This window comes from Pecten maximus, chromosome 5 (assembly GCF_902652985.1).
Source record: "Pecten maximus chromosome 5, xPecMax1.1, whole genome shotgun sequence".
Lineage (NCBI taxonomy): Eukaryota > Metazoa > Mollusca > Bivalvia > Pectinida > Pectinidae > Pecten > Pecten maximus.
Genome location: NC_047019.1, coordinates 49,730,458 through 49,743,999, shown reverse-complemented (window position 1 = coordinate 49,743,999; position 13,542 = coordinate 49,730,458). Strand labels below are relative to the sequence as shown.

At 35.6% G+C, this 13,542-nt stretch overlaps 1 protein-coding gene across 1 annotated transcript; it reads right to left on the bottom strand.

Moving 5' to 3' along the window:
* Nucleotides 1–2,317: 2,317 nt before the first annotated feature.
* Nucleotides 2,318–13,011, bottom strand: LOC117328281 (serum paraoxonase/arylesterase 1-like). Its single transcript, XM_033885798.1, has 9 exons — nt 12,932–13,011; nt 11,856–11,932; nt 11,387–11,442; nt 10,978–11,128; nt 10,220–10,343; nt 9,897–10,091; nt 6,870–6,948; nt 4,886–5,023; nt 2,318–3,041 (listed from the first exon to the last, which is right to left on the bottom strand). Exons 1-9 carry the CDS (start codon nt 12,994–12,996, stop codon nt 2,871–2,873), a joined length of 1,056 nt encoding a protein of 351 aa, XP_033741689.1. The 5' UTR covers nt 12,997–13,011; the 3' UTR covers nt 2,318–2,870.
* Between the last annotated feature and the right edge of the window lie 531 nt (nt 13,012–13,542).

The following is a 13,542-nucleotide window of genomic DNA, read 5'->3' as shown; positions in this document are numbered from 1 at the left end:
AAATATTGGTGTTCAGTAATCATATGATATTATATTGTGTATAAGTGTTTGGTAATTAAACGACATTATCTTAATTGTGTTAATTATAGGTTTTGTGTAATTATTATTTTTTGTGTTTATTGAATAAATATCACACAGAAATATTTGCAGAATGAATTTTTTATCCTTAATCATCAAATGTAATTGAATAACTACAACATTATAATGATATAGGATTTGGGATACTTATTTTCCGTGTACTGTAAAAGATGGTAAAACCCTGATATATAAATCACTTGATACTAACAGGTGTTAGAAAACTCTGAAGAATTTATTTCGAGTCGGGACCATACAAAATCATGTTTTATTAATCGGCGGAAATTAACTTTTTTCACTGTTGTTAATTTTTTATGTCCACCATCAGGAAAATAAACTGTATCAAATACTGATCCGATAAATACAATATTTTAGTTATATACACAACAATATAAGTCCAACAAAATGTTATATAATATAATGTATATACAAACCAATATTGGTCCAATAAAAATAATTAGTTATATGCAAAACAATATTGGTCCAATAAAATGTGATATGCGTTAAATACAAACCAATATCGGTCCATAAAACTGTTAAATAAGTTATATACAAACCAATACTGGTCCAATAAAATGTTATAAAAGTTATATACAGTGGACCCTCGATAATCCGAACACCTTCGTTCCCAGTCCAAACCGTCCGGATTACGAGTTTTCCGGACTGCCGAATTTCGTGTACCAGGTCAAAAAAATTGTCGTGTAAGAGTTATCTCCCTTGATTATATACAATCCGGGACGTTTCATAAACACGTCTAATTGTCAGACTTTTTAACAATAAATATACTTATGTTTCTGATATGATTCTTGATTTGTTTTGTAGAAAGTAAAAAATAAACTATGTTTTTAAAAGAACATGTAAAGTGAAAGTTGTTTTATTTATAGCGGGCATATGTGACCTACAAACAACACACATGTGTCACGTCCCGGAGGTTCACAAACAAGTAGAAATTACAAACGTTAAATACCTTAAATAAAATTCCCGGATTTTACAACTTACCGTCAGTCCATGTTTTTTTCATGATTTTTACGTACCAGAAACCCCAAGCTATCTATTTAAAAGTACGCGACACCAGCGAGAACTACCCAAGATGTCCGATAATTATTAAACCCGTATTCACTTAACAATGTGACGCTTAGTTAAGTATCAGACGACTATTGACTAATTTGTGTGTAATCAACCCAGTTCTTGTGATCACTGCTTAATACGTAAATGTGTATGTAATTAATAACATGCATCTTTCAATGAGTCGTCGTTTCACGTAACGGTGTTACGAAGCCGATATCCGTGTTTACCCAATACAAGTGTTAATGATGTTAATTACCGATCATAAATTTATTACATGTATTTGAGATTGGATAGGTCGTGGAGAAAAAGCAATGTACCGTTATGAAAACAAAAGCTACAAATTGTAACACAGGTAAACACCCGGGGCTATGACCTGGCAGCGGTCGCTATGACTACGCACAGTGTCAAGCGATAGTCTGTACAGCTGTCGACACGGGTGACTTGCCCCGACATTTTTTTCTCCTCGTTGTGAAAAAATCGTCCGGATTATTGAGGGAAATTTACTAATGAAAAGTACGTTCCGTTCCCAAAATGGGCTTCCGGAATCGGAATCCGAATTTCCGGACTGGTGAGTACAAATAACGTTACGGAAATCCGTTCCCGTGCATTTCCGTCCGGACTGTGAGTTTTCCGGACTATCGGCGTCCGGATTATCGCGGGTCCACTGTACAAACCAACATTGGCCAAATAAAAATAATTCGTTATATACAAAACAATATTGGTCCAATACAAATAATCAGTTATATATATATGGATTGAATAGATTTTTTTAATTTTCATTGCGGCTATGAATACCAGTAGCTAGCTACATATCCCGTGGCGCGCAGTAGCGCGCCTCGGAGGATATGTAGCTAGCTACTGGTGGTATTCATAGCCGCAATGAAAGTTAAAAAAAATCTATTCAATTCATATATTTACATAACCTTGATTTAAAAAATTTATATCGAGAAAACGAGAAATTTTATTAAAAAGAAAAATTTGTCATGTATACGACGAAACGCCAAATTATTAGAACAGCCGGGAGATCCCGCCTATGCACCATCGTTTACCGTGTCCTTCCGCTCCGCAGTTTGCAGTAGTTTATTTATTTATTTTTTGCTTGTTATTTAAAAAAAGAGACATGAAATAACATCGAATACAATAATTTGTGTTAAATTAGATTTAATTTATGTAAATAGATTACAAAGAAAACATAATTTACGGAAATGAAACGAGGACTATTTTTCAAGCGTATTGATATTTTTCTGATGTTATGTGGAAAATCAGCACGAGAGACACTGTTTTCATACGGTTTTCATAGTGTATTCATGGTCATATGTTTGTTGTTTTCACTTGGTATGTTCATATCAGCAAACCACATTAGGAATGTAAATATAAACCAATGAAAATAATATATTAGTTATTTACAAACCAATAAATATAATATATAAGTCATACGAAAATTATATTTGATACATGTTAACCAACAGTCATATAAATGATAAAGAGAAAGTTAGTTACGTCACGTATTTAGAAGTGGTTGATTGAAGCTTGAATAAGTCAATAACGAGTACCTTGATGAAAGGGCCCACATTCTAACGACATTTGTAACTGGTCTATTAAAATTGAGCGCATACCTATCTCGCACGCACATGGGCATCATTTTAAGATTATATTATACATATATTTCACATGAAAGTGGTATGTATATTGAAAGTTGTAAATCTTATAAAGATGTTAATATTGAATCAGTCCGTGTACACGAGGTCACACACTATCAGCTGTGACACCACAGTACCAGCTATCATTTTCCCCTTGTACACAGAAGCCACGGTAGACGCCTTCAGTTCGTATCCGGAATCATAGTAAACCTCTACAGCCTCCGTAAACTTCCCGTCTGAAGTCTTCACCCTCAGTATCTGTATCAAGCAAATCTTGTTCAGTAGTAATTAGTTTACATAGTGTTTAAGATAAATCTGAATATCAAATCAGTTTGACTGTACATTTGTATGTATTACAGTTTCTGAGTGAAATATAATGTTAAATGGTGAACGTCAAGTGAAAATAACGATTTTGATAATTTCACGCATTTTCAACAAATAAGAACACAGTATTTGGAGTGAAATTATCGCCCTTAAAGGAAATACTTGAAAAGCAAAAATCAAAATAAAATATTGATCTCCCTTCATTGAATACTCTTTACGTTTACCCAAAAATTTATAAAATATCCGTCGTCTGCTGTCTTCATCTTTCTGACAAATAATGTTATGTATTCAATCACTGTTAGTGTCATGATATAAAAATGTAAAATGACTAAAATTAAGATAAATTTGAATCGCGAGATCTCCTATATTGTGTCATCAATTGAAATTAAACAATTTACAATTGAAAAAAGCATAACAAGCGCATAAGGCTCTTTCCTGGCAGTGGCAGTTATTGAATATAACACACAGGTCTTGATCTTTGTAGTCAAGATTTACTTGTTGATATCTATCTCCCGGACCCGTCCGTAAACGACGACTTCAAGTCGGCCTACAATATTCATAGCCACAGACATGTCACTTCACCATACTGACTAATAACTTTTCTCATTATTTCCCGAACATTCTCACTAACGTTTCAGTTTATAACTATAATACATGTATATTGATCTCGGAATATTGCATCAAATAGTCGGAGCGTTCCACTTGTCGTATATATTTAATTTATGCAAATTTTCCTCAAAACTTGTATCCCATTTCTGGAACTTATTAAGTGGAGTAATGAAAGTAATTGGGTAAGTCAAAACATATAACAACATATTTAAACTGGCATCGGTAAAGATGAGAAACATGTAATCAATAGAATATTCCTGTTTCTTTATGAATAACAGTTATACTTCATTGAGGGGATGGAAGCTCGTGAAAAATAGTTCCCATCCAATTCGAAGGATATAACTGTTATTCATCAAGAAACAAGAAAAATCCTCTATATTTTGAAAAAAAAGTTATTAAAAAAAATGAAACGACAGATGAAGTTAAATTGTTAAATGATTATCTGATTTGATGCTCAAATGACGGTGTAACTGTTCGTAGGTGTGTTGTCAGTGAAATGATTTTTCTCATAGGAAAATCATGTTACCATATTTTGCGGGAAAAGCCATGGCTGAACTGCAGTGAAGGCGCGACAGAAACATGAAAAGGTCGTACCTGTTAAGTTAATATTATACAATTATCGACCTTTTTCAGGTGAACTGTTTTATTATGTGTTATTTTACTTGTTTTAAAGCAAAAATTGTTTGTCAACATTTATTTGGAGGAAGGCGGCTTCAATGTCTTTTTTCTCCATTTAGGAGCACAGGGCAGTAATTGCCGTTCTCGTGGCTCTCCTTGTATACTTTGCATCTTTTACGTTCTAGATTCTCGCTACTTCCACCTCGGAAACATTTGCAAAACGCGTTTGTCCGTTTTATCCACGTATATCATGACTGAAGCAACCGAGTCGTCTGCCATATTTACTGTATTGTTTATTTTCATTTGAGTCTGGTTGGTCAATATTTTACAGCGGGTGTTTTGGATTCAGTTATTAACCTGTGAGGATCACGGCAGGGTTTTTGGATTTCAATATTAACCTCTCGTGAAAGTTCTTGACATTGCAGGTTAATATCGCATCTATTTTTTACCTGTGCAGACTGTTTAGACCAATCAGCGTTAGTAAAAAGTGTAGTCAGTAAACTTTTAAAGGTCGTACATGTGAAGTTAATATATCTTTTTAAAGGTCGTACCTGTGAAGGTGCAGGACTTTTAGACCCGATATCGGCATACTCCATCAGATGATAGTGGATGGGATGGCAGCCTACCCAAAGGTCTCCAGTCTCGGACTCTATTTCTATATTGTCGACAAGTGTATCTAAGAACAGGTCCTGTTCAACAGAATACTAATTTAAGTTAAATTTACTTCATCAGAACATAAAACACGACACTTTCATTAAAACGCAAACACCTTTATTGAACTAATAATCAATTAAGCAATATATTATTTTAGCAGTATCCAAGAACTACAACAAATTGAAATATCCTTTAAACACACAAAAAACAAAATTCCTTCGGAAGTGCTTCCAAAAAAAACAATACATAATTTACTATACTAGATCATGTATATAACTTTTGTTTAAATTTTATAAAATGGTTGACATTTCAACTTTTAATACTGGTTTTAAATAAATAAATGATAAGACGGATTTTATAACCTTGTAGTTTGACAACGTTATCACCGCGTCCGGTTTTCTGTTTACAACACGATGATCATTCCCTCACTAACTCCAATTCTGTACCTACAATCTGACAATCGTACACAAACGAGCTCCATTTCTTTGTCTACAACACGACAATCCTACCTCAACGTGCTCCAGTTATGTGCTTACAATACGACAATCCTACCTCAACGTGCTCCAGTTCTGTGCCTACAATACGACAATCCTACCTCAACATGCTCCAGTTCTGTCCCTACAACACGACAATCCTACCTCAAAGAGCGCCAGTTCCGTGTCTACAATACGACAATCGTACCTCAACGTGCTCCAGTTCTGTGTCTAAAATACGACAATCCTACCTCAACGTGCTGCAGTTCTGCGCTTACAATGCGACAATCGTACTACAAAGACCTCTAATTATGTGCCTAAAACTCGATAATCGTACTGCAACGTGCCCCAGTTCTTTACTTTGAATGTGACAAATGAACCTCAATGTGCTCTAGTTATTTGCATTCAATACAACAATTGTACCTCAACGTGCTCCAGTTCTATGCTTACAATACGACAATTGTACCTCAACGTGCTCCAATTCTATGCTTACAATACGACAATCCTACCTCAACGTACTCCAGTTCTGTGCCTACAATACGACAATCCTACCTCAACGTGCTCCAGTTCTGTCCCTACAACACGACAATCCTACCTCAAAGAGCGCCAATTCCGTGCCTACAATACGACAATCGTACCTCAACGTGCTCCAGTTCTGTGTCTAAAATACGACAATCCTACCTCAAACAGCTCTAATTATGTGCCTAAAAGTCGACAATACTCAACGTGCTCCAGTTCTGTGCCTGCAATACGACGATTATACCTCAACGTGTTCCAGTTCTATGCTTACAATACGACAATCCTACCTCAACGTGCTCCAGTTCTGTGTCTACACTACGACAATCCTACCTCAACGTGCTCTAGTTCTGTGCCTACCATACGACAATCGTACCTCAACGTGATATAGTTCTGTGTCTACAATACGACAATCCTACCTCAACGTGTTCAAGTTATATGCCTACAATACGACAATCCTACCTCAACGTGCTCCAGTTCTGTGTCTACAATACGACAATCCTACCTCAACGTGCTCCAGTTCTGTGTCTACAATACGACAATCCTACCTCAACGTGCTCCAGTTCTGTGTCTACAATACGACAATCGTACCTCAACGAGCTCCAGTTCTGTGTCTACAATACGACAATCCTACCTCAACGTGCTCCAGTTTTATGCCTAGAATACGACAATCGTACCTCAACGTGCTCCAGTTCTATGCCTAGAATACGGCAATCCTACCTCTACGTGTTCCAGTTCCGTGCCTAAAATACGACAATCCTACCTCAACGTGCTCCAGTTCCGTGCCTACAATACGACAATCCTACCTCAACGTGCTCCAGTTCCGTGCCTACAATACGACAATCCTACCTCAACGTGCTCCAGTTCTGTGCCTACAATACGATAATCCTACCTCAACGTGCTCCAGTTCTGTGCCTACAATACGATAGGACTTTAGCTGTTTCCCTCCGAACTCAGACACATACAGGAACCTGCAATAAAACACACCAGTATTTCAGACCATTTGGACGAGTCGCAGTACGTTCCAGGTGTTGTCACCAACATAATAGATTTATTGGAGGAATGCCAATGCGACTCTTACCTTTGCATTTAAACCATATTTTCACCTTTTTATTTTCTATTAATACTTGCACTTTTAAAGTTCAAATTATTTCTATTAATAAATCATATATCATATATATATAAAAACTATCTTCATCATGGAGACCCTTTCGTATATAATTCGAATACAGGCTTACTTTTTACACCAGGGATTTAGGTTATTAAACTATCAACGACCTTTCTACATATAATTACGCCTCTGCAGAGAAATGATAACGTATGTATGTAATATCAGTTATAAATATGAATTGAGGAAAAATTCACAATGCCACGTTAGATTAAAATGTATTATAGTGTTAAGGGTTAAAGACTAATTTATGGAGATAAAGTGTTTGAAATAAGAAATGATATGGTAACAAGTGGATAGGACAACTTAGTCATGTCCATATTAGATTGATCGTTGTCGATTTAACCTAGTCAAGTATTATAACTAACTATACGTGATGTAGTTTTATGGTCTTCAAAGACAAAATAACCACACTCTGTAGGATCTATGTTGTAGAATGTGTTATATACGATGATACTTATAAGTTTTAAAGAGATGGATATGGATTTTAATTGTGGACCTGTAAAACGTTTGTCCCTACATCAGTTATGTTTTGCGTGGTCTTCTTTATCGACTGTATCTCGATACTTATACTATACCATGCTTGTCCCTACACCAGTAAGGTATCTCGATACTTATACTATACCATGCTTGTCCCTACATCAGCAAGGTATCTCGATACTTATACTATACCATGCTTGTCCCTACACCAGTAAGGTATCTCGATACTTATACTATACCATGCTTGTCCCTACACCAGTAAGGTATCTCGATACTTATACTATACCATGCTTGTCCCTACAGCAGTAAGGTATCTCGATACTTATACTATACCATGCTTGTCCCTACACCAGTAATGTATCTCGATACTTATACTATACCATGCTTGTCCCTACACCAGTAATGTATCTCGATACTTATACTATACCATGCTTGTCCCTACACCAGTAAGGTATCTCGATACTTTACTATACCATGCTTGTCCCTACATCAGTAATGTATCTCAATACTTATACTATACCATGCTTGTCCCTACACCAGTAAGGTATCTCAATACTTATACTATACCATGCTTGTCCCTACATCAGTAATGTATCTCGATACTTAAACTATACCATGCTTGTCCCTACACCAGTAATGTATCTCGATACTTATACTATACCATGCTTGTCCCTACACCAGTAAGGTATCTCGATACTTATACTATACCATGCTTGTCCCTACATCAGTAATGTATCTCGATACTTATACTATACCATGCTTGTCCCTACACCAGTAATGTATCTCGATACTTATACTATACCATGCTTGTCCCTACACCAGTAAGGTATCTCGATACTCATACTATACCATGCTTGTCCCTACATCAGTAATGTATCTCGATACTTATACTATACCATGCTTGTCCCTACACCAGTAAGGTATCTCGATACTGATACTATACCATGCTTGTCCCTACACCAGTAAGGTATCACGATACTTATACTACAGCATGCTTGTCCCTACACCAGTAAGGTATCTCGATATTTATACTATACCATGCTTGTCACTACACCAGTAAGGTATCTCGATATTTATACTATACCATGCTTGTCCCTACATCAGTAAGGTATCTCGATACTTATACTACACCATGCTTGTCCCTACACCAGTAATGTATCTCGATACTTATACTATACCATGCTTGTCCCTACATCAGTAATGTATCTCGATACTTATACTATACCATGCTTGTCCCTACATCAGTAAGGTATCTCGATACTTATACTATACCATGCTTGTCCCTACATCAGTAAGGTATCTCGATACTTATACTATACCATGCTTGTCCCTACACCAGTAAGGTATCTCGATACTTATACTATACCATGCTTGTCCCTACATCAGTAAGGTATCTCGATACTTATACTATACCATGCTTGTCCCTACACCAGTAAGGTATCTCGATATCTAGATTAAACAACATTTGTCCCTAAATTAGAAATGTATCTCGATATCTATATTAAACCACGTTTGTCCCTACACCAGCAAGGTATCTCGATATCTAGATTAAACAACATTTGTCCCTAAATTAGAACTGTATCTCGATATTTATATTATACAACGTTTGTCCCTACATCAGTAATGTATCTCGATATATATTCAATGATTTCATAGATTTTTTGCCTTGTTTTTCTTCTAGTGCAAATTATCTTAATGATGTACAATAATTTACTATTGTTTTCGTTTTACTTAGAATCAAAGACCTGACAATAAGTGCCTGGGTTTTACTACTATGCTTTGTGAGCAGAGCGTATTATGTGAGGAATTAATCCTTGAAAAAACTAACAGAATTATCAATGTGATTAACACCATATTTTGAAAAACGACCTATTTCTAAATTTTCTTCTTTTCGGAATAATATTGATTTCGTCGCCTGTTGATTTATCATGACTCTGTAATCTATTGAAGCTAACTTAGGATATACTTTAGTATTACATCATCCTTAAAATTACCCGTAACCTAGGATATATTAATCATCATAAAGATTCCCCCTGACTTAAGATATTATATCATCATAAATATTCACCTTAAAGCCATAACTGCAATTGCCATTTACAGAGTGAAGGAGTTGCGGGCGATTCATAAAACCACATTGTTTCCTTACATACAAATCGGTTTTGAGCATTATTCTGATGATTCAATTTCCCTATCGATATTGAGAGATAACGTATGGATTCAATTTAGCTTAGTAGTAGATACAATGCTTTTTGCATGGACTTCTTTACTGACCTGCGGTCAGGTGACAAATTGATGCCATTGGGCATGTGCAGTCCTCCTGCCAGACTCCGGAAGTCGCTTCCGTCATAGTAGAAAATCTCGCCATATTTCAGCATCAGAAGCAGCTCCAATCGTAGGTAATCCCGCAGTGTCGTGTACTTGGTGATATAGAAACTCCTGTTGCTGGTCATCACCAAATCGTTCATACTGTGGTCAGATTTATAGTTTGGATATTTAGTGCAATAGTTTTAAAAACTCCATTTTAAAGCTTTTATTTATTTGAAAACAGTTTCAACCAATCAAATTCGCCAATAAGAGAAGTTTAGGGGACTTACTTCGTTAGTTTCGGACTCGTGATTGATTCCAGGTGAAGAAGTGTCTGATTCTCCTTCAGGAACCTGAACACTTCGATGCGATCTTCAAGGGTAGCATGGTTTATTACCATAAGAGTTATCTCCTCTGAAACGGATAGTTATTTATTAGTACAAGTGTTATAAGAATCCTAGAATTAAACATGTGGCCATTGGAATGAGATGAACATAGTACAGGGGAAGTTGAATACCATTAAATACACATAATAACAAAAGTTAAAAATTAAGAATTATGAACGTCAATAAGTATATAGTTTAGTAGATATCATCAAAAAAAGTCCTAAAATATCTTAGCACTACATGTATATCGAAGCATTATCGCAATAAGGTCGATAACATCTCATTATTTGCCGATGTTTCAGAGTTACTTCTAATAAATACGTCCACGACAAACATTTATTTTTCAAAAACTGCCTAAAATTGGATAAACAAATCAGACTTAAAGAAAGTCATCGTTTTTATACAAAATCAAATCAATGAAATCACAAAGACATTACTTCCACGATGTGTAGGGAGACTAGGTTCTCCAGAAAGGTCACACTCCCGACGTTGATGTTCGATGTGATGGCGAAGTGATAATGGAGTAACAAGTAATTAGCATTGATGAATAGTGCCATCATTGAAATGTCAATCTTTATTATATACAACTTTATCACAGGAGATGGTGTTTCAATGGATTTGAAGTAACTGTAATGATTTTGTTTAGGATGTGGCCACCTTACCTGTTGCACTGTCCTGCCATACAGACAATCCATGGAAAGATAAATCAGATTGGTCCAGAGAGGAACTGACCATGGGCAACTCCTTGACTTTTTGTGACGAGTTGTTAAAATCATAAAGAAGAATTCGTCCTCGAACCCAGGAACAAAATCCCTAAATGGTTGAGAGGATAGAATTTATCTATTGAACGATGAATGTTATCTACCATTTCAATGTCAAGTACTATACTATTAAACACATTTTATATCTAGTAAATTGTGATGAATGTTTTCCACCATTTATGTGGTATATACTGTTGAATATTCAACACATTGTATATCTAGTAAATGAACAATGTGTAATTTAAAGTTTAGTTTAGGCACAATAATGGTTTAATGTAGACATTTGTCAGGCGAGAGATGATTCACATACCGAGGAGATGAATGCCATGCCATTGTCTAAGACTGTGAGGTCTTCTGACCCGCCATCTGTAACATAGCTCACATCACCTAATGAGGAAATCTGCCCCTAACTTAGGGTTATTACAAGGGTTAGATTGACTCTTCACATTTCTGACTTTTGCGGCTTTCTATTTCCGATGTTAAACACTATATGTATGTACTGCTAGTATTAATTCTATGACTTTTAATGTCGGCATGATATTAATTGTTTTCTATCACGTTCCCGTATAAATAATTAAGATTAAATAAAATTTAATATGTGTATCTGCCGAGCCTCTTCTTTCTCTCGATGAATATTTAGTTTTCCACCAACATACCCCCAAACCGTGACCATAGATCAGTTACGGACTTATCATTACTAACAATAATATCAACCAATCACAAGCGTTCTCGCAGATAAATCACGGTTTAGAACAAAAAATGTTGTCATGCAAACAAACCTGCGCCTTCTAGATGTCGACAGGGGCCGGGGCGGTGATGGAGTATTGTCCTCGTTTTGTGGTAGTCCATGAAAAACCTATAATTGATATTTAACTGTTTCAAAGATAGTAAATGCAGCACATTTTAGCTGGTGTCGAAAGGATCAATTTTTTATCATCTACCAGATGTTTCGCAATGGTAAGCGTCTTCATTTACACGATCTATCATATTATTCTAGGTCAAATGAAGGAAATATTGTTTTTACCGCATCTATCATATTAATCTAGGTAAAACCAAGGAAATATTGTTTCTACAGCATCTATCATATTAATCTACATGTAGGTCAAACGAACTAAATATTGTTTTTACAGCATCTTTCAGATCAATCTAGGTCAAACCAAGGAAATATTGTTTTTACAGCATCTGTCATATTTATCTAGGTCAAACCAATGAAATATTGTTTTTACAGCATCTATCATATTAATCTAGGTAAAACCAAGGAAATATTGTTTTTACAGCATCTATCATATTAATCTACATGTAGGTCAAACGAACTAAATATTGTTTTTACAGCATCTTTCAGATCAATCTAGGCCAAACCAAGGAAAAATTGTTTGTACAGCATCTATTATATTAATCTTGGTCAAAGCAATGAAATACTGTTTTTACAGCATATGTCATATTATTCTAAGTCAAACCAAGGAAATATTGTTTTTACAGCATCTGTCATATTAATCTAGGTCAAACCAATAAAATATTGTTTTTACATCACCTGTCTTATTAATCTCGGTTAAACTAAGGAAATATTGTTTTTACAGCATCTGTCTTATTGACCTAGGTCAAACCAGGAAAATATTGTTTTGACAAAATGAGCCTAAGTGGCAATGTTTTGCATACAATAAACTGATATCGTGTACATACCATGAGTCTTGTGACATACACGAAAATGACGGGAGATATATCGGGATGATTAAACCATGATCACAGGAGTCTAACCAGGATGATTACAGGAGATTTACCACGAAGGTCACAGGATATACGAAGGTCAAAGGATATACGAAGGTCAAAGGATATACGAAGGTCACTGCAGACTTACCAGTAACGCACGGCTTGTTGTACTAGTAACGCCACCACCGCTGTCAAAACGAAAGTCCGCAGCATGATCTAGCAAATAACTACAACACAAAATAGAGCTGGTCAGTAAAGCTCCCTGGAATCACGGAACTCCACGGAACAAATATGTAGGCGCTGTACTTAAGGAAAAGGAAGGTAAGGAAACAAAAACATTAACAATTATTATTTCTATGAAAGATTTGTAAAACATTTATGGTTTTAAGTTTCAAAGAGTAAAGCGATTAGCAAGAAGAGTAAAATAAAAATAAAACAAAACATTTGTTCAGACAGATATGAAGTAAATGTTCTTGGTTTTTGCTTTCAAACAGGTTCCGATTATACAGTGGGTCAATGTTTTCAGGATCTCATTGTTGTGATATATTGTTTCTGTTTGTTTCTATAAAGAAGAGAAAAAACATCAAAAGGGACAAATAGGGAAAAAGAGAAAAATGGGACAGTTTATTGATCAAATGGTCCGAAATAAGGAGGTCATGCGAATAGAATACCGACAAAATGAAATAAGGAAGGTAGGCAAATAGATATAAGATGAACACTAGCCATATCTTCTTTCGTGCTCGAGGAAGCCGAAGACTC

Bases quoted from the DNA above. Each gene is read 5' to 3' on its own strand.
- LOC117328281 (XM_033885798.1), bottom strand. From the start codon at position 12,996: ATGCTGCGGACTTTCGTTTTGACAGCGGTGGTGGCGTTACTAGTACAA. The intron at 11,443-11,855 runs GTTTGTTTGCAT...GCTATGTTACAG, and splicing joins TCGACATCTAGAAGGCGCAG to ATGGCGGGTCAGAAGACCTC. The intron at 10,092-10,219 runs GTAAGTCCCCTA...ATCTGACCACAG, and splicing joins ACGAGTCCGAAACTAACGAA to TATGAACGATTTGGTGATGA.